Source organism: Paralichthys olivaceus, chromosome 1, assembly GCF_024713975.1.
Source record: "Paralichthys olivaceus isolate ysfri-2021 chromosome 1, ASM2471397v2, whole genome shotgun sequence".
Classification (NCBI taxonomy): domain Eukaryota; kingdom Metazoa; phylum Chordata; class Actinopteri; order Pleuronectiformes; family Paralichthyidae; genus Paralichthys; species Paralichthys olivaceus.
Genome location: NC_091093.1, coordinates 14398073 through 14417051, shown reverse-complemented (window position 1 = coordinate 14417051; position 18979 = coordinate 14398073). Strand labels below are relative to the sequence as shown.

Below are 18979 nucleotides of genomic sequence, written 5' to 3'. Positions count from 1 at the left end.
GACTTGACTGATTTAAACTGGACAACAGTGCAACAACAGCAGCTAAAACAGTAGGAAACTCACATCCATTGAAATGACAGTAACCAACACAAATCATTGTCTGTATCTTGATTTAATCTGAATCTGAAAGTCAAGGCAACAAACCATTGGCACTAGAGCTGATATTAAAGTGGCAGGATTTAGTAAGCTAAAGAGCCACAGTGATAATCAACACTGTGTATATACAACATACAGTCGTATTAACACTGTACAAGTCCCACTGAAAGCTGGGAGATTTGTAAGAGCAACACTATGCTCAGTGTTTCAGGCCTGGGTGCACTTCAGAAGCATTTCCTTGTACAACTTTCTATGATTATATGATAAAATGTGAGATAGTTTACAAATATTTGTGACAAGAAAACACTTGAAACTGAAATCAACCCAGGTCTGTTTTATCTCACGGGAATGAATACTTACTGTCCTTTAAAAAAATTCACAGGTTGTAAACATTGTGTAGGAGTGCAAAACCAGAATGTGCTATAGGAATTCATAACCTGTCAGTGAAACACAGTCATCAGCATCAATTTCACAAAACTCAAGCTTTCTATCCTGATTTAATAAAGAAAACATCGTGTAGAGTTTCAGACTTTGCTTCTCAGGAATGGAGCAACAGTAAAATGTGGTTCTTCTACAACAGATTACATCTAAATTCAAGTTAACAGGGTAAACTCAAAACCAGTTCCCTGGACTCATAATGAATGAGTATAAAACCCAATTAATTATAAATACGTTAAAATCAATCTATATTACAAGTATTATATATGATTGGAAAGTGTTCAAACATACTTTGTGGCTTTGTCTTCACTAACAGCCATCAGTGGTGCAAAGAGCCAGTTGTAGAGACTGACTTCAATTTAAATCAGTCACTAAATATGTGGTGAAGACATCTGTTGCTACTCTTGGTCCTTCATGCAGAATCCACTGCATTGGTTTGTCTATCAAACAGTGAAATATGCCTTTAATGAAGACTGCTTGCATGGCTAGTATAAGCTAGGGCTGCTACAGTTACAGGGCTAATTTTGGCACCAAGTCGATAATATTCATTGCATTTACACAGGCACAGTTAGCACCATTTTTTAACATTGTTCAAAAAAACCTCTTTAGTTCCTTTGATCGGGTGTTCATGGGGAACTCGTCTGGTTATGGCAGACACAGAGTGAATGACTGTTCCTGGAACTGGTGTGTCATTACACACTGAATATTTAGATCTGATGAGTCAGACTTTTTCATAACATACTGTGGCCTTTGATGATGGGAGGAACAAAATAGATTCATGATGCTTTCTGAAACAACTGAACTTAAAACATTGAAAACAAAAAAATGTAGGTCATTTTGTGGCACAGATTTTAACTTAAGCTAATATACCCAGTTTAAAGTTATATGTCACTTTGTGTCACTGTTCCTCAGATAAAGGGGATCTGGAGTCACGCTCAACAGTAACAATGCCACCGTACTGTGGGTATATAAATTATATAATCTCATGTATTTGGCTTTGCACTTACTGCTTGATGTGTGTAACAAAACATGTGACTGAAGGTTGAGAAAAACATCTGCACGAAGCTGCAGCTGTGCTCTTCACTGCAGTTTCACTATCAGTTCAACGTAAAGTATTTTTTAATCATCCCACCAGTAACAGCCTTTCTTTTATTACCTTTTAACTTTGTTATATTGTGTTGCTGTCATGTCGCTCTCTGAGCAAAACTAGTGCAACACTTGGAGTGAGTCAAAGGCAAAATCAAATTTCTGTGATCATTGATTTAAAATTGGCAGTAAATTAATGGTTTAATTGGTAAAACAGATTTATATTTAGTAGAACTGAATTGACAGAGGCGTGTCATGATTGTTTATGATACTGAAGCAGACACTTCGATTCCCAATTTCTCAGGTACCCAGTGAGCAGCCTAGGCCTAAATAGTGAACTGTTATTTAACACAGTGGATATTGTGCAGACAAAGTAGTGACATCAGACCTGAGAGAGAAACGACTTTGAGGTGACTGTGTCTTTGAGATTCTTCCTTCTTCAACATGTTTAGCAGACTGATCAATTGTCCTTCACATCCATGCACAGGATCCGTTCCTAGCAGCAAACACTGTTCAGGTCAGTTGGGGGGGGGGTTCTTACAGGAGGAGGACTGGAGAGTGTCAGCTCTGATAGATGGAAACAGTCCTGACAGCAGAGTGGGACTCCCTCACGTAGGGTTGGAGGAGCATCGCTGGAGGAGGAGGGCGTGGCAGGTGTCACACACTCGGACTGGTTTTGGCGAGGCCGGCAGAGGAAGCTCGTTGTCAGAGCAACTGTTGCAGAAAATCTCCCCACAGTTCCTACAGTGGTGCTGCAGACAGAGAACGAGTTGGAAACACTGAACAAAAATACTGCTGTTTGTGTTGGGATTGCAAATACATATAAACTGTCAAGTTGATGAAATTTACTCTTGATTCATGTCATGATTCATTTTCTATTAACTGAGTCCTTTATTATGGATTCAAATTTAACAAAGGGGAAATATCTTTCATCGCCTTCCCAAAAGCCAACCTAACCTCAAGTGACAGGTTATCACAAGACATTTCTAACACTTGTACATGCATTATCAACATACTGCTTTTTATGCTGGACACTATAATTTACGGGTATATATATATATATTATTCAAGAGGTATCTAACTTGGGATCTCACTTAGCAAGGGATTGAGGATTGTGGACTTCAATGTAAAACACTTTTCAGATTACTGACTGAGATCTAAGCCTGATGATTGTCCCAGGAAACAAGAATTGCATCCTTGTGTGTCAGTTTACATTCATGTCTGTCCAGACTGATAAGTAGTGAAGACTAAAGGAATTCAATAAAAGGTTTTAAATGTATTTTGTCATATTAAACATATTAATAATTGAGTTAAAAGATATGTTATGAGGTCACTGACACCTTTGGCCTCCAAAATCTAATCAGGTCATCCTTCAATTCAATTATTGACCCAAATGTAGCAGAATTCCCTCTGGGCACAGCTGATAAATCACATTTACAAAATGTGTGCACTAGTGACCTTTGACCACCCACATTTCAGTTAATCTTGAGACTGAGTAAAACCTTTCCCTGTGGTGTTCCTGAGATATCTCATTCAGTTAACATTTCAATTTATGGGTTGAAGACTGTGGACTCAGCAACAAACACAGGCCTTCAGATTATTCTCAACAGCAGCTGAGACTGGGTGGGATTTTTAATGCAGAAATAGAAAACCGACCTTTCGTCTTGAAATGGAAAACTCCTTTTCACAAAGTTTGCAGTGGCTGGCTTCCTTGTCCTTCAACCACACCTGACCCCCCTGAAACAACACACACGTCAAATCTTAACACAACAAACTATACTGACGCTCTGATAGAATCTTATCTAACACTCAAGATCTTGCTGAGTGAGAAGGTTTAGATTCAGGATGTTTGTTTCTCTTCAACTGAACGCTGCTTTACCTGAAGAGCTTTGTTGGCTTCTTTGATGTCCTCGATCTTCAGTTTGGATCTGATGATGACAAGAATTAAACAGCTTGTTGGGAACACTAGTTTGCAAGAATGCAAAATTTGTGATTTAAATTAAGATACAACAGATTTTGTAGCTGAAATAATAATGAAAACAACTTTACACCGATTAGAATACATGTTTTTAAAGGGCTGATTTTTATTCTTAAGGAAACATGAAAACCAACATTTGTGATTTGATCATTACGTACTCGCTGAGTTTGGAGCCCAACTCCTCGAGAGCTCGTTCTTGGTCTTCACAGATGGTCTTGAGCTGAATGTTTTCATCCTGGAGACGATGGAATTCCTGGAGAAATATTAAAACACAAACAAGAGAAGATATTCATCACATGCACGATAACATTATACACTTGGTATGTTTCTTTCTCCCTCTCTTTTGACCTTTTTTAGTCCGTTGATCTGCAGCGCTTCTGTGCTGAGCTCAGACACAGACTCTCTCTCTCTGTCCAGATCGTTTTGTAACGTTTGTCTCCACTCCCTCTCGATCTTCAGGTCTGTCTCCAGCTGCTGGCTACAGACGCACCACAAACATATACATGCAACACAAACAAGAGTGAGGAGGACACGCTGATTTATATTTGTATTAACTGTTTGTCTTGCTTTTTCAAATCACAATAAACAATTTAAGGAAAGACTCCTTCTGTTAAGGGAGATGAGGCCCATGACAGTTTTCAGAACATTAACATCAACAGCTCATTGTCCAGGTGTTAAATGTTGGTGTATGTGGAAGCGTGATTCTACCAGTTAGTCTGTGTTTGAGGGTATTTTCCTTACAGTTGTCTTTCTCTGTGTTCGATCTGCCGCTGCAGGCTGTCGGCCTTGTTGGCGAAGTCCAGCTTGAAGCGTCGGGTTCCTTCCTCGGCCGACGTGCGGTGCCTCTCAGCCTCCTGTAATCTGCACCATTATAACCAGGGACAAACTCAGGACCAAGGAGAGAAAAAACTGGAGGGGTTGAAGGAGCGATGGATGAGGGTAAATGGAGAAGTTTGGGGTGAAGGACGGCATTGTAATTTGCATGGTTACAACACCAGAGTAAAATTTAAGAGTGCAGGGATGAGAGGCGGACCATGAGCTCAGTGACGAATACAAAGGGCAGATGAGTCCAAAATAAAGACATATGATAAAAACAATAATATATCGACTTGAGGGAACTGAATGGACAAGAAATAAAAAGAATAACGAACTGATTGCAGCATCTTTGAGCACTGCGAGGGAAATTAAGACTTACTTACTTTTAACAACCATAGCGTTTTGATTTTGAAAAATATGCTGTTTTATTGTTTTTCACGCAATATAACAGAGGGAGGAAGCTTATTTCAGAGCAAGTTTTTGGGCATATGAGGATTTTACTTGAGTTTTACTATAGATTTTAGAGATCCACTTTAAAAACTGCAAATAAAAAAAGATCATCCACACCAATTTCCAAACATCTAACTTTATTTGTCATGGTGGTAAAAGACAGTAGTTGTGAGTTTTCACCGGCTGTACAGAGTTTTTATTCCTCTACAAATTGAGATGAGTTGCAGTACTATGAACATAGGTAGGATGATTACGTCCTGATCACAAAAGTCAATAAAATGCCAAGACGAGACAGAACAACACATTCAGGGTCCCTTTGACAGAGGCTCCAGAGCTTTACAGCTTTAGTAACTAACTTCACACTGGGCTCGACTGTCTGTTCTGCAGAAACAAAGCACATGAAGCTGCTGGTTCCACTGATCATATACAAACTGTGACCTGTGACCTGTGACACAATCCCACAAGGTTTTCAGTTTTGGTGAATCTTCAGTGAGACAAACAGCAAGAAAGAGATAGGCTGTGACTGAAATCGCTCTCTTGTAATTTACCCTCTGCAATTTTATTTGAATGTTCACATTGTAGTGTGAAATGTATGCTATATATTTTGAAGATTTTTTAGATATAAAAATCTTAAATTATCTTAAATGTTACATACCAGTGATGACACAAAATTATGATTGTGCCTGAAATTTCAATTTGCTGCTCAAATTGCTGCTAGTTTACTCACCATTGAGTAAACTATTGGGTGGGTGTTAAATAGGGAGATGTGAGTGAATGAGGGAGTGATTTCAGGCACAGTGAGGGTCACTGTCAGTCAGAAGCAGGTCGGGAGGTGCAACACATGCAGCGCAAACCAGCGACTGACTGTGACAAAAGGCAGTAGAATCACTATGGTTATAGGTTATATGATGGTTTTCATGTCACCTCTCTCACTTCTACCTAAACATTGTCGTCTACACTACGTAAAAACAGTTCCATCTGCAAAGCACAGTAGCAGTTACTCACTAATCTCAGCAGAGCCTACACGGATGCCATTACAGGTGGGAAAGAAAATTATTAGGAGGACGGGAAGATCGGAAAAATTGTAGGAAAACACCAGTTCACTCCTTCAGCAATGTGCACCGGCAAGAAAGTAGAACACCTAATGTGTAACCCCTCCACAATAACTTCTATACGGTCCCTACGGTAAATACTACCGTCGCTCAACTCTGCCAACCAGCAGCTCGGAGGATCCAGGATAAAACCACTCAGTAGTTGTGTTATGAGTGGGACAGCTCATTGTTATTTCTTCTAACTCAGCGTGAACAACAACAACAACAACGATGCCTCTTAAATTACAATTCAGAGCCCATTTTGTCTATTATCTTACTGTTAATGATACTGCATATAAACTGACTACTGGAAGAAAGCCTACCATGTGTATGTATGTGTGTGTGCATGCCTGAGCACGTTAGTGAATAGATAAAGTAGTATGATTATTTTAAAATGTTTTCTTTCAGTTTCTATTAAAGTGTAACTGAGGTAATAATCCTATACTTACTGTATCTGACTTTGAGAAAAGTTTCTTTCCTCATTTAGCACAAACCAAGCTGCTTAAGTCATATGAATGCAATTTAACTAAAGAACATCTTGTGGTGGTGATGACCATGTTTCATTAACTAAAAAAGACCAAAACAATGTGTTCCAGTTTCATCTGAATCTGTGGCTGCACTCAGGCTACAAAACCATCTGAATATTATGTGCAAAAACACAGGAATGTCCCTTTCTTTAGGTAAAGTCCATGTATTAATTCATTCATAAGTAATCGTGTGTCCTTGTGTGTGTGCGTGTCTGTCCTCAGAAGGAGATGTCCTTGACTAGCTTGTACTGATGCTCCGTGTCTGTGCTGGCACACTTAACAAATGACATAGCAAGTGTCCTGGTCTGACTTAGCAGGTCCTTATCGCTGCACAGAGGAGCATGGATGAAAATCAGGAAAATAAAATAAACATGGAAGTTTCCAGGGAGCAAAATGGAAGAATGATTGGATGGATGGTACAAAAGAGGCAAAAGGGAGGGAGGCAAGAAGGAGAAAAAGGAAGGAAGGAGGGAAGGAAGGAAGAAAGGATGTCAATACATCAGTATTTTTGGCCCCGGTTACACTGAACACTTTGAGAAGCTTTTAACATCACGAGCACGACAGGAAGTGCAAATGAAAGGGATCAAAACACCAAAATCTGGTTCAGGCTGCCAGGTTCACTCTGTGATAAGATTTCTGCAGTGTGGATATATTTGCTCTTACAGTGAGTGTATGAGTAATGATAAGAGGTGGGGAAGAGAAGCACAGAAAGGTAATAAGGTCATATAATTGAATACGACCAGAGTTTTTAGGTGAATTGTGCAGAAAGCTATACCATCAACATAAGAGTAGTTAGATCTCTGACGTCAACATGTTAAATTTAAAGAGGGGGGGTTATTTCTGATTAGATGCCATGGTAAATAATTGGATTTTAAATAGTTCTAATCACAACATTTTTTACATCAGACTTTTTTCAGTTGCAACAAAACTTGCACTGAAAATAACAAGTGCAGCCAGGGTCTGTGTACTTCAAGCCTACATAAACCTTCAGAGCAGCAAAAAACATTCACAACCAATCACAAAGAGGATGGAACAGATTTAAACCAATGGGAGAGGTGAGGGGAGGGATGGACAGTGTTGACTGTGAGACGATGGGAGTGAGGAGGGATCGTAAAGTATCAATGAAACAGCAGATTTTAAAATGACTGATGCAGAGATTGAGCTCTTACACACAGACTGAGAGAATATGCATGAAAATATCTGCAGTGTATCTTATCAGGCACGATTAATCAAAGACTTCCACAGTGAAACTACTCAGAAACTCACATACTGTATCTCACCTTGTGATAGATGTAGTTAGTAGGTGAAGGCCTAACAACAGCTACAGTCATTCTGTGAAATTGCATGCTTGTTCTTTTCCTTGAGAGTTTCAATGTGCCTGTGACAAACCTAAGAAATCTATTATTTCACATAACAGAGACCACATACTGTCTAAATCTGGCTACTGTTTAAACTGCCGTCAACTAAATAGATCACAATAGACAATGTTGGCTTCAGCTCAGCAGATGAAACTCTTACCAATCACATCCCACAATGCAATGTCAGTTAAAACCCCTAGTGATGTCACTTTTGGTGGGTTTGTACTGTAAGCCTGATAGGAAACACAAGGCATTTCTACCTCCTAACTTGTTTCTGAGGAGAGGTCTGCCCACTAGTGATGGGGCAGAAGGCTCAAATACTTTTCCCCCCATTTCCCGAATTCTCTTCTGCATAGCTGCGTAGATAAATTCTGCAGAACTCTTAATAATATTCGAAACCATTTAAGATAGAAAACTAACCTGAACGTTTGGATGGAGAAGTATTCCTTTCTCAGCTAAATCACTTCTTATATAATTTTGTGTGGTGATGTCATTGTCAGTGCAGTTAAAAGGGCTCCAAGATGATTGAACTTTCCCAAAGGGCTTTTGTGTATTTTCAGCTAAATAAAAGAAAACTGTTGCTCAAAGAACACAGAACGTGGTTTAGGCGGCTGATGAGGAGACACAGGGGACAGAGTGGGTTTCCTGTTGTGATTAGAGTGTGGGCTGTGTCTTTACAGATAGCGTATCTCACCTCTGTTCTAGCTGCTTCATGGTGGCAGTGATCTGGTTGGTCTTCTCCTCCAGACGAGTGATCATATCGTTCTTCTTCTTCATCTCCTCATCGGACGACTAAGAAAGAAAGATTACAATATTTCTACTTCATTTATTAGTCTTACAGATGATATGAAGTTAAGTGTGAGCTTGTGTGTGTGTACCTGCATCTTCTGGTACATTTCTACATTGATGGATTTGACCTCGTCCAGTTGATGTCTCAGTCCAATCAGTGTGTCCTGTTAATTGAAAGCAAAGGTCATAGCTGTGTTGTGGCCCAGTTCTGGCTGCACTGTTCACACTGTCATATGAATGCTTCTGATTTTCTACAGCAGTTCAACAGAAGTGAAATTACCTCTCATTTATATTTGATTTTAGATGCTTTCCGTTTGCATTTCATTCATGAATTTACTTCTTTATCCCAAGAAGACTGATCTCAGCACTGATTATTACTTTTGGAGGTTAGTTGTACTTGAGTCATTTTAAATTTCATGTAGAAATACTATGCAAGCTGAAATTAAAATAGGTCAAACTACATGTAGCAGCACATAACATAAATACACCCCCATTGATAAAGATGCAGGAATCATTTCTCAGTGTGACAGCTGATTCAGCTGCTGATATTGTTTTAATGATCCCAGCAGCTTCCCTGAAAAAGTCATGATAAAGCCATCATGGCATCATCTGTATGTCACATCTTGACTACGAATGTCAGCTGGGGCTGTTTAAGTTACAGAGTTCACATGGTTGGGGGCTTGAGGCCTGTCACTGGTACCAGAGAGACGAGCACAAGATTACTGACTCAGCCTCAGGTGCGCACAGGTCTGGCATGTTTGTACGTTATTGAATCAAGTTTTGTGATTGTATTCAGTTGGTCACTCTGTAGGTTGCTATGGAGACACACAGCATCCTTTCTGTACTGTCAAAAAAGAAAATGGAGGGAAGTCAAACCTGTTTTTCGTGAATATCTTTCTCCAGAAGTTTCATGGCCAGCTCCATTTCCTGTTTCATCGACACCTGGACAACTAACTCATTCTCCACATCCTAAAAAAATACAGCAAAATTACATAAATGATCATTTATTACACAGTCAGCATGTATAGCACATGCATTTGTATCACAAAGCAGCTGTAATGTGACCTGTCTGAGCTGACATTCCTCCTTCAGCTGTCTCTGGGCCTCGTTGTACATCTCATCCAAACCCTGACGAGACTGTTTGTAAGTGTCTCTCTCCAATGACACATCACCTTGGGTCACCTAGAAAAAGAACATGTACAAGGTTTATATCTACGGGTTATAAATGTCACTTTAAATGGCAAAATGTATACTAAAACAGCACGTACATGTTTGTGTGTGTGTGTGTGTGTGTGTGTGTGTGTGTGTGTGTGTGTGTGTGTGTGTACCTCTAAATGTTGTTGTGCTTTCAGCAGAATGATGCTGTTTTCACTCCTCAGCTGCTGGTTCTCTTCCTGCAGTTTGATGATGTTGTTCTTGGCTATGGCTAACTGCACATACACACATGAAGAAACATATGAGGCATGTAGACAATTAATTATGCCAGTAACAGCAGGTGAACCAAAATGATACAATAATGTTTGACTGAGTGCATTTTAGTCATGAAGTAAATATGGCACGAAAACATTTTGTTGAAATAGTAAGATGTTTTGATTTAATTAACAGCTGATTTTACAGTTTCCTCTTTCATCTTCACTCTAATATTCTAATATACAGACATTCTGTCTCACCTCTTCTATGAGTTTGGAGTTGGACTTTTCCAGAGAGTCCACTCTGCCCTGGAGACCATGGACTGTGGAGCTAGATGTACAAATACACACAAAAAAAAATAATATTATAATTAAACTAATTTCATTTGTTCATACATAGTCTCAAAGAGTTTATTGTGCCATCATTTATATAGTATTTGTGGTACAATTTACAGCAAACTTGTAAACATCAAGAGAACTTTTCATTCCTCTGATTTTATGTTACTGGATCTTTTTCAACATATATCAGCTACAGAGGTAAAGTTTAATGTGAGGAAGAAATAAAGAAGTGCTTGTATAAAACAATAACACACTCCATTTTAAACCCAAAACTTTGTAACGCTATCATCTCCATGAAATCTGGAGAAAACCTGCAGACAGCTCAGTTTTCAATAAATGATACTTACTTGAGTTGTCGATTCAGTTCCTCTACATAGTTCTTCTGATCCAAGATGGATGCTATCTGGCTATTCCTGTTGTCATGGAAACAGACATAAAATATAGTTCTGCATTAAATTTAAAAAGGGACCCGGTGTATTAAATAAACTACAGCAACAATGACTGATCATACCTCTCCTCGCTCCTGTAATCATCGATGTCGTTTTTCAAGTACATGGAGAAATCAATCACCCCAACCTTAAAAAGAGCATGAAAATAAAACCTGAGTAAAAGCTTAGCTGATTTCCTCCCCCGAGGAAGGAAGCATCTGCTGAGTATGTGAGTGTTGCACAACTATTGATCTGGTGAACCGAGTTATTAGGAACTGAGCTGCTGTAACCAACCAAAGCAACTTAAAAATGAGGAATGTTGGTTGTTTTTCAAAATTCACACGGGAAAGTGATTTCAAACAATTCAAATGTGATCAGCCACTATTAAATGCCAACAATAGTATTGAGAAATCACCATTGTTAAATCTGTAAAATAATCCAGGCATCGTGAAGGAGAAAATGGCACATTCAGCTGTAAATTTGGAGACTGTGTCCAGAGGGCATACGCAGATTAAGACCATATATAATGTTCTGTGTAAATGTATTTTTCCAGTCAAATGGCTGAATATGGTTTCAGAAAAGTGGTCACCTGAGAGTCCAGGTCCTCGCCTTTGACACATAGGTTGGCGTCGATGACATTCAGGCCCACCAGCAGGCCCACAATCACTGCTCCCTCCTCCTCCAGCATCAGGGCTGAGTTCTCGTAGAAATCACTGTGGAGGAAGATACACTAGGTTATAATTAATAGTTTCTGTAATCGAAGTTTGTTCTCAAAATACAACACGTATATTCTACAAAACATACACCTTGATTGTGTATTTATGTGTGTGTACCTGAGTAGGTCTTTTCTGGTGATGAGGAGTCGCAGATAGTCAGCCAACCGTTTCTGCATGAGAGCCAGACGCAGCCACGCCCTGGCCCTTCCGAGAGGAGTCCTGGATGACAACACACACACATATACATTAATCATATACATTAATTGTAAGGTTATATTGTAGGGAGGCTCTGAGGGTTTTAAGCTGGTGGCAGTTGGGACATAGTGACTTTCTTTTATCCTCTGGTCTCTCATAATTTGAGCCAGACCAAGACATTCTTTTCATTTAATGTTTAACAATAACCTTTTCAACAGATTTCTTTCCCCCTGACCTGAGCTATTTAATGCCATCTACAGTTGTGTGGGCTCATCCAATTCCACTCTGACTCAGGGAATGATTTTATTCCTTAACATTATCTTAGAGAATAACTGCAGGTACGGGCAAAGTCTGCACTGTCTTGCAACAAACCTTTCAGGCCATACTTATTGTTGAAAAACGCTGCCCTGCGTCTGCAACACAGCTGTTGGTCTGACTCAGCACCAGTAAAGGAAACAGACACAGTTTTTCATCTAAAACAACATGAAGGTTCCCCATTTACTAGATCGTACGAGAAACGAATATTACTCACTTGACTGATGACTGGTTAACACAGTAAAGCATGAAATGTAAATCATGTGCATGAATGAGCGATAGCAGGAGGCTGCTGACTACAGCCATTTGGCGACACAGCTTGAATGTTGACATAGGATGTTCCAGCAGGGTTTTTAATGTTGCTAAGTTGATGTTTTTGTTAGTCACAGTCACAGGCAGCTGTAGTAAGATACACAAGTTCACAAATGGTAAATATACAACTGCAACATTAAATACTGATTTTAAAAGGTATATAATAAAATAACACTGACTGTGCTTGTTACAGGTTTGGAAAACGCATATACTCAAGTTTCTACAAAGAGCTTAAAGACTAAGAGTAAAAGTGAGGCAACAGCGAGGGGAAAGGTGAAGTGGAAATAAACGACATTCAGGTACTTCCCTGATCTGGTTCTCATGTTACCCATGTGTACGGGAGTGTGTGCAGATATGTGTGCACAGAGATGTATTCCTTACTTTAGTCCAGGCAGGTCACGTACAGAGGCTGAAATCTCTGCTGCTTCAGGACACAGTTTCTCCACCAGCTCCAGAGGACCCCACAGGGACTTGTTAAAGCCCAGAAAGGACTTCTTCACTGGAGACAGGAGAGATGAAGAGGAGTCAGACAAAGCCCTGAGGAAGGCACATGCACACACGCTTCTGCTGCTTGGACATGAAATATGAATATCAAAACAGGGGTAGCACACATAAACACAGCACCCACACCTGACACAATTTAAAACAGCCCTTCTCCTTTTTACCTCTGAGGCCATGTTTGAGACAGTGCTCCATGACAACAAAGAACTGCTGCAGGGGGGGGTAGTCTGAGTCCAGTGTGCGTCCGAAGCTCAGAGCCGACTCAATCAGACCTTTAATGCTCAGCTTGGCCATGTTCAGCAGGTTGGCTCGCTCCATTGTCATGGGGTCTCGCAGGGCTTCAGGACAAAAACACATGAATTAAACTTTATGTTAAAACAAAAAAAAAAGTCTTACTACAGGGAGGCTTAATGAATGTAATGCAAATACGGTGAAGGCAAACTCCACACTGCACATCAACGTACATTTACATTTCTGTGTCAGGTCAGTGCAATTGAACAGAGCTTCAGACAAAAGAAGAAACACTTCATAATGTATGTATATGTGAACAAATTGCAATCATCTTTCTAAAGCTGGATATTAATTAGCCTTTGAATAACAAATTCAACACTCAGTACCTACATTCTTCTGCAAGTAGCAAAACAAGTGTGTCAATACTGTACCTACAATAAACTGCTGCTAGAACTGACTAAATAAAATGAAACTGCTTTTTTTGAATATGGTTCTCTGCACTGCAATAGTCCACCCACACAGAGCTTTCTGTTTTTAGCAGACATCTCCTCAGGACTATGTTGGTGTGGACAAAATGACTGACAGCTCCACTGTCCTTTCAATTTTGGAGCACTTGTTAGGGTGAGACAATCTCTGGACCTGTTATTGTTATTAGTTTTGTGACGTCATATGGTTCCATGGTTCCACTCAGTTTCAACCTGACCCAAGGTGGAGTCCAAAATCACTCACTACTCACTATATAATCCACAGTATAGAACACTTTAGAGAACCTCCCAGGCCAGAGATTATTCCCTCCTACAGAGAAGAGGTTTTTTTAAATGTTCTTCACCTGGACTTTTGGGTTAATGTATAACCAAACAACAGACGTGCACAGAAAAATGTCCACAACAATGTTTGCTATCAATAGGAGGGGCTTAATTGCCCCTGCAGTTTGGCCTGGAGGAAGCCCACAAATCAACAGATGATGTCTTGGGCGATACACAACTGCCAGGTGCCCTGGGGCAGAGAGCCCTGAGGATATAGTGGAAAAAAACATTAACCCCTAGACAACCTGCAACTTCACGCATCCGTAAAACTGACTTTGTGATCTAGAATTTAGTGTCATTAAATTTCTGTCTCTGTTAAAAGCTGCAGTCACAAAATCAACACCGTTTCAAATGAAATTCTGTGAGGTACATGTGAAAGCTGTCAGAAACAAAATATGTTTTTGAGAGTGTAATTGCTGATGGCTGATGGGAAACTATGCACAGTGGAGCTCTTACATTTGAATTATAGAATTGTCAATAACCAAGCACAACATCACAGAGACACAGTGTGAAAAAACATGTCAGTGTCATGTTCCCTAAGGAGAAAGCAAGCTTTACATTATTCTCCATCTGTATTAATCAGTGCAGCATGTGATGCCTCGGGCAGTGGAGTTGGTGTGAAGCAGCACTCTGCTATCAGATGAGGATGTACCACGACAGCAGAGCTCATCCATTATAAACCAATTGTCCACACGCAGACAGTGAGGATCAGTGAGATTAACACACAGAGAGGAGACACAACTGGGTTTGTCACACCAGCTTTAAGTGTTTCTGTAACTGTGCTGCATCTGTCACCTGACTCAATAATACAGATTATGTGTAGAGAGGCTGATCAGGGTTAAAGACATGAAACAATCAGTAACTGGGTGTCATCAGATCTGTTATTAATTACCAGGGACCATCCAACACACACAGACACACACGCACATGCACGCACACACAAACACACACACCGTCCCCAGATGGCTGCTCTACCTTGAACGGCCCACTCCCCTGGCAGAGACGTCCTGTGTTCCGACACTTTGGGCAGGACGTGAATGCTCCCTGAAATGGTCTCAGACGCTTTTCTGGCCAAAGCGAAGATCGGAGCCTGCCATCTTCCGTCTCCTCCTCCTCCTCCTCCTCTCACCGCGCTGCCACTGTGAGCTTTGTCCGCGGCAGCAGCAGCGGCGGCACACTTCTCCTCCTGCAGCCTCAGGATCCCAAACACCTGAGTCTTCTCCTTGCTGCTGTCCGCCTCAGACAGAGCCAGGTCCTGCTCTGCGGACGATGCCATGTTCGCGGACCTCCGCGGACAAGTGAGCGCAGCTAAACGCGGGGGTCGAGTGCGACAACACGCCGATATATTGACAGTTTGCTAACCGAGCAGTCTTGGGCGTACAATCCTAGCGGGCCACCATTAGCACGCGGATACCTGTGATAGCACCGCCCCGGCCGAAGCGATGACAGGTCTGGGTGTCGCGTTTAGAGACGAGCCGTTGTGTCGCGGGGGGCTCAGCAGAGACAGCGGTCGGTGGTGGACGTCAGCACCGGGGGACACAGCGCGGGGAGCCGCGGCTTGGAGAACGGCTCCTCTCCGTACATAGTGGCGGGCTGGAGGTTTGTTTACAGCCGGCAGAGATCGGCGGTGCTCGGCTGCTGCTGCTCGTGGAGCCGCTGCACCCTCCGGAGGGAGGGGCGGGGTCTAAACGCTCACAAGACACAAAGGAAAACTACGTAATGGTTTCACCGCCCTGCTCGGGACCTGCTGCCCCCTGCTGCTGGAAGTCAGAACAACACCTGGCTCCTTATGATCACAAGCACCATCGGTTTTATCATCCGAGCATCTGACTCCGGTTTATACTGATCTCAGTATAACAGCTCATTACAGCTCATAGCTCAAGAAATAAGTTGGAGTGGTACAAAGATACTTCAAATGTTGGAAGAGATGTGAAAAGAAAAGTACAGAGAATTCAGTTTCCACATCCATCCACTCACTTTCTCAGATCAGACTATTTAAATCCCACACACCAATTTTAAGACTTAAGAGGACGTTTGAGACAACAACACCAAAGTTGTGGAAAGTCCCACCTACATCTTTACGATCGGCTGATTCTGTGGAATCAATCAAAATCCCTTTAAGAACCCAGCTGTTTAAAGAGTTCAGGGGGTTTATGTGAGCCATGTCTGTCTGTCACTGGACTCTGTGCTATCATTGTTAGTGTGTATGTGAGGGGTTTTGTCTGTATGATGTAACTCTGTTTTTAAATTCTATGGCCCTCACCTTAAAACAGATATGATATGTCATTCAAATGGCAATAATCCCCTTACCTTGGCTGTAGGCTAACCGCTCCATGCTCTCACTATGAGTGATGCCCCAGCGGTGAAGACTCTGAGGGGAGTACATGTCCACTGCCTTGGCACAGAGGTTATGGATCAAGCAGACCGCTGAGTCCTGTCTGGTCTAACATAAACTGGTGTGACTCAGATTGCACTGTTCCAGATGTGGGCTCTTCCAGTTTGTTCTGGATTAACCCCAGTTTCCACATGTGCTGGGCTTCTGCTGAGCTGGACAGGGATGTCTGGAACAGAAGAGACAGCAAAGAGAGTGAGACTGAATAAGACTCATCAACGTCAATAAAGTATTCAAGGTAAACAAATGCTTCTGGCATGCAAACTCTTCTCTTTTTCAAGACTAGAATGTCATTCTAGAGCACATACCTCCATCCAGACCCAACAGTTGCTTTATGAAATCACACTTTCAAACACTACATCCAGAATTTTACTTGGATCTGCACCAAATTGCACACACTAATATTTATATATTAGCCCACTAAACATGAATGTTTATTTCATCATGATCTCTGAATTATTCTCTGAAAACTCAAACTCAAATGTTAAAGAAAGTGGGGAAAAAAATCCTAGATCTGCCTCCTGATCCAGATCTGCACCGAGAAGTAATGGTTCTTCCTTAGGTCATGCTCCACCACACGACAAACTGTGGAAGCACAAAATTTCATGGAAATTGGTTGAGGTGGTGAGGAGGTAAAACTAGGAAAACTAATCAGCTGGCAACAGGATGTTCAGATGCAAATGATTATGATATACAGTACGTACACAAGAGAAGCTGTTTGGAAAAGAACTGTCATTCATAATTTAAATATCATTCATGGATGAAAATTCAATTTTTAGGCTGCAACACTTCCTCAAAATTCCCTTTCTCTTCTTCACAACTCCTCCCTTATCCATACAAACTCCATTCACATATTCACCACCCTGCACTGTCGTAAATAATATCTGCCAAAAGGCTCTTCCCTCAGATACACATCTTTACTTCATGACAAAAAAGTAAAGTCACAACCTAAACTAACATTTTCTTTACCAAAGATTTACCTTATTCCTGAGTAGCGGCTTGTGAGGATTACATCCAGTGGGCCTCCACCTCACCATGTTATGAATGAAAAAACCTGCATCCGCACCAGCTGTACAATGATAGATCCATAACAACACATGAGACAAACTGTGGTAGAACGGATCGGACAGTTCACTGCATTACCCTGGTCATTTCCCTTTTCCCCTCTTTTGTTTTCTCTTGTTCGGTTTCTCTTCGTCTGTTATACTCTCTCTCTCTCCCTAATAGCTGAGGGCTGACCAGAGTCATATGACCATGAACACTGGCCGAGTTCATTCTCTGTGTCTCAATCCAGGCAGCAGAAAATATATAATTCCAGACGTTGCTATTGTGATGTCAATGTCCATTTATTTTCTGTGTATTTGTTTTTCATAGACCAAACTTTTTTCTGAGTGAGTTTGTATTTATATCCACTGAAATTTGACTAATATTTGGCTTTAGTTGTTTTTTTTCTACTCTGGATGACAGCAAATATATGTAATCCTCTTCATCGTTCTTCGTTACTTTGATTTTGCATTTCTGCCCATTTTTCTGTTGGTAATACAGAAGCGCATTTATAAATTCAGCAACAATGACATTACAGTATTAAAAAGTAACTGATTTAGTTTTGTGATGTATCAGTATCTTGCATTCTGACACATGCAGCTTAAATAGGAGTTCATTCTGATTGCACATCAAAAGTATACGCCTCTAAGAGCTCCTTTTCAGGGTCTCTTGCAGCATTTCTCCATCTCTACTCCACCCTCTTTCGCTCTCCCATCATCTCTGAACCACACCTAAACAAACACGCTACTCAACGCCACTTCCAGAGTGGTTGTGTTTGTATCATATGACCACCTTAATCTCTGCAGGAGCATGCTCTCTTACAGGACAGACAGCTGGACTTTCCAATCAGTATTCTTTAGTGGAACCTCTCTCCACCAATAAGGGCGTGATGCTGTTTCATCGTAGTAGCCAGCCTTTCATTCTGCAGCAGTGCCGGAGCTGGAATGCTGCTATGCCTCACAGATTCTCATACAGTCATCTCTCGTTATTATTACAACATGTGTACATGTGAAGGCTGTAATCATACCAAATAATACACATTTCACATCATCGTCCGTAATGTGCTGTCACTATCTAAACGTGTGTTATCATGCACTTGCTGCATCTCACCTCAGCAGCAAGAAGCAGAGCGAAGAGTCTTGGTTCGGCAGCTTAGTCCAAAATAGGATATGTCTATGAACTGATCCTGTGTGCGGACTGTCAGAGGACGGTTTGTGAAATCTGGTTGAGATGAGCTTGATAATATCCTGTTCAGTCGAATAGCAGCTACAGGAAGCAGCTCCTAGATGAAAGGTGATAGACACAAAAAAGCATGGATATTTTCTTCTCTTTCACATGTCTATCCATCTATCTATCCATCTATCCATCATAATCTAAAGGTGCTGCTACATCAACATGAGCTTCTACAGTTCTGAAGCAGTAAGCCGGTACACACTCTTGGAGACATCACCAACAGAAACCACAACCATCACCCCACACAGCACCCAATGACAAGAGAGCAGGGAGACTAAGAGAGGGGGAGGGGGTTGGGAGTAACACAGCAAAGAGAGGAGGAGGGAGGGAGGAGGCTGATGGGGTATAAATTCAGTGAGGAGGGGAGAGGAGGTGCTGTGGTTGGAGTAGCACAGGGTTGAAAGAGAGAGAAAACACACACTGCAGAAG

General features: G+C 41.2%; 1 protein-coding gene across 5 annotated transcripts; it reads right to left on the bottom strand.

Moving 5' to 3' along the window:
- Positions 1-93: 93 nt before the first annotated feature.
- Positions 94-18620, bottom strand: rufy2 (RUN and FYVE domain containing 2). 5 transcript variants are annotated; one of them, XM_020098833.2, is made up of 20 exons: positions 18428-18620; positions 16192-16442; positions 13009-13182; positions 12725-12842; positions 11639-11740; positions 11395-11518; positions 10889-10953; positions 10725-10790; positions 10300-10369; positions 9958-10059; positions 9695-9811; positions 9506-9598; positions 8719-8793; positions 8535-8632; positions 4340-4459; positions 3947-4076; positions 3757-3851; positions 3500-3548; positions 3277-3357; positions 94-2372 (listed from the first exon to the last, which is right to left on the bottom strand). In XM_020098833.2, exons 2-20 carry the CDS (start codon positions 16265-16267, stop codon positions 2229-2231), a joined length of 1899 nt encoding a protein of 632 aa, XP_019954392.1. In that variant the 5' UTR covers positions 16268-16442; positions 18428-18620; the 3' UTR covers positions 94-2228. The 5 variants fall into 5 exon arrangements, 4 of the variants coding, with proteins under 4 accessions (XP_019954392.1, XP_019954389.1, XP_069378677.1 ...); XM_020098830.2 differs by lacking the exons at positions 16192-16442; positions 18428-18620 and adding an exon at positions 14857-15566; XM_069522576.1 differs by lacking the exons at positions 16192-16442; positions 18428-18620 and adding an exon at positions 14857-15546 and having other exon boundaries at positions 9506-9600; positions 9715-9811.
- Between the last annotated feature and the right edge of the window lie 359 nt (positions 18621-18979).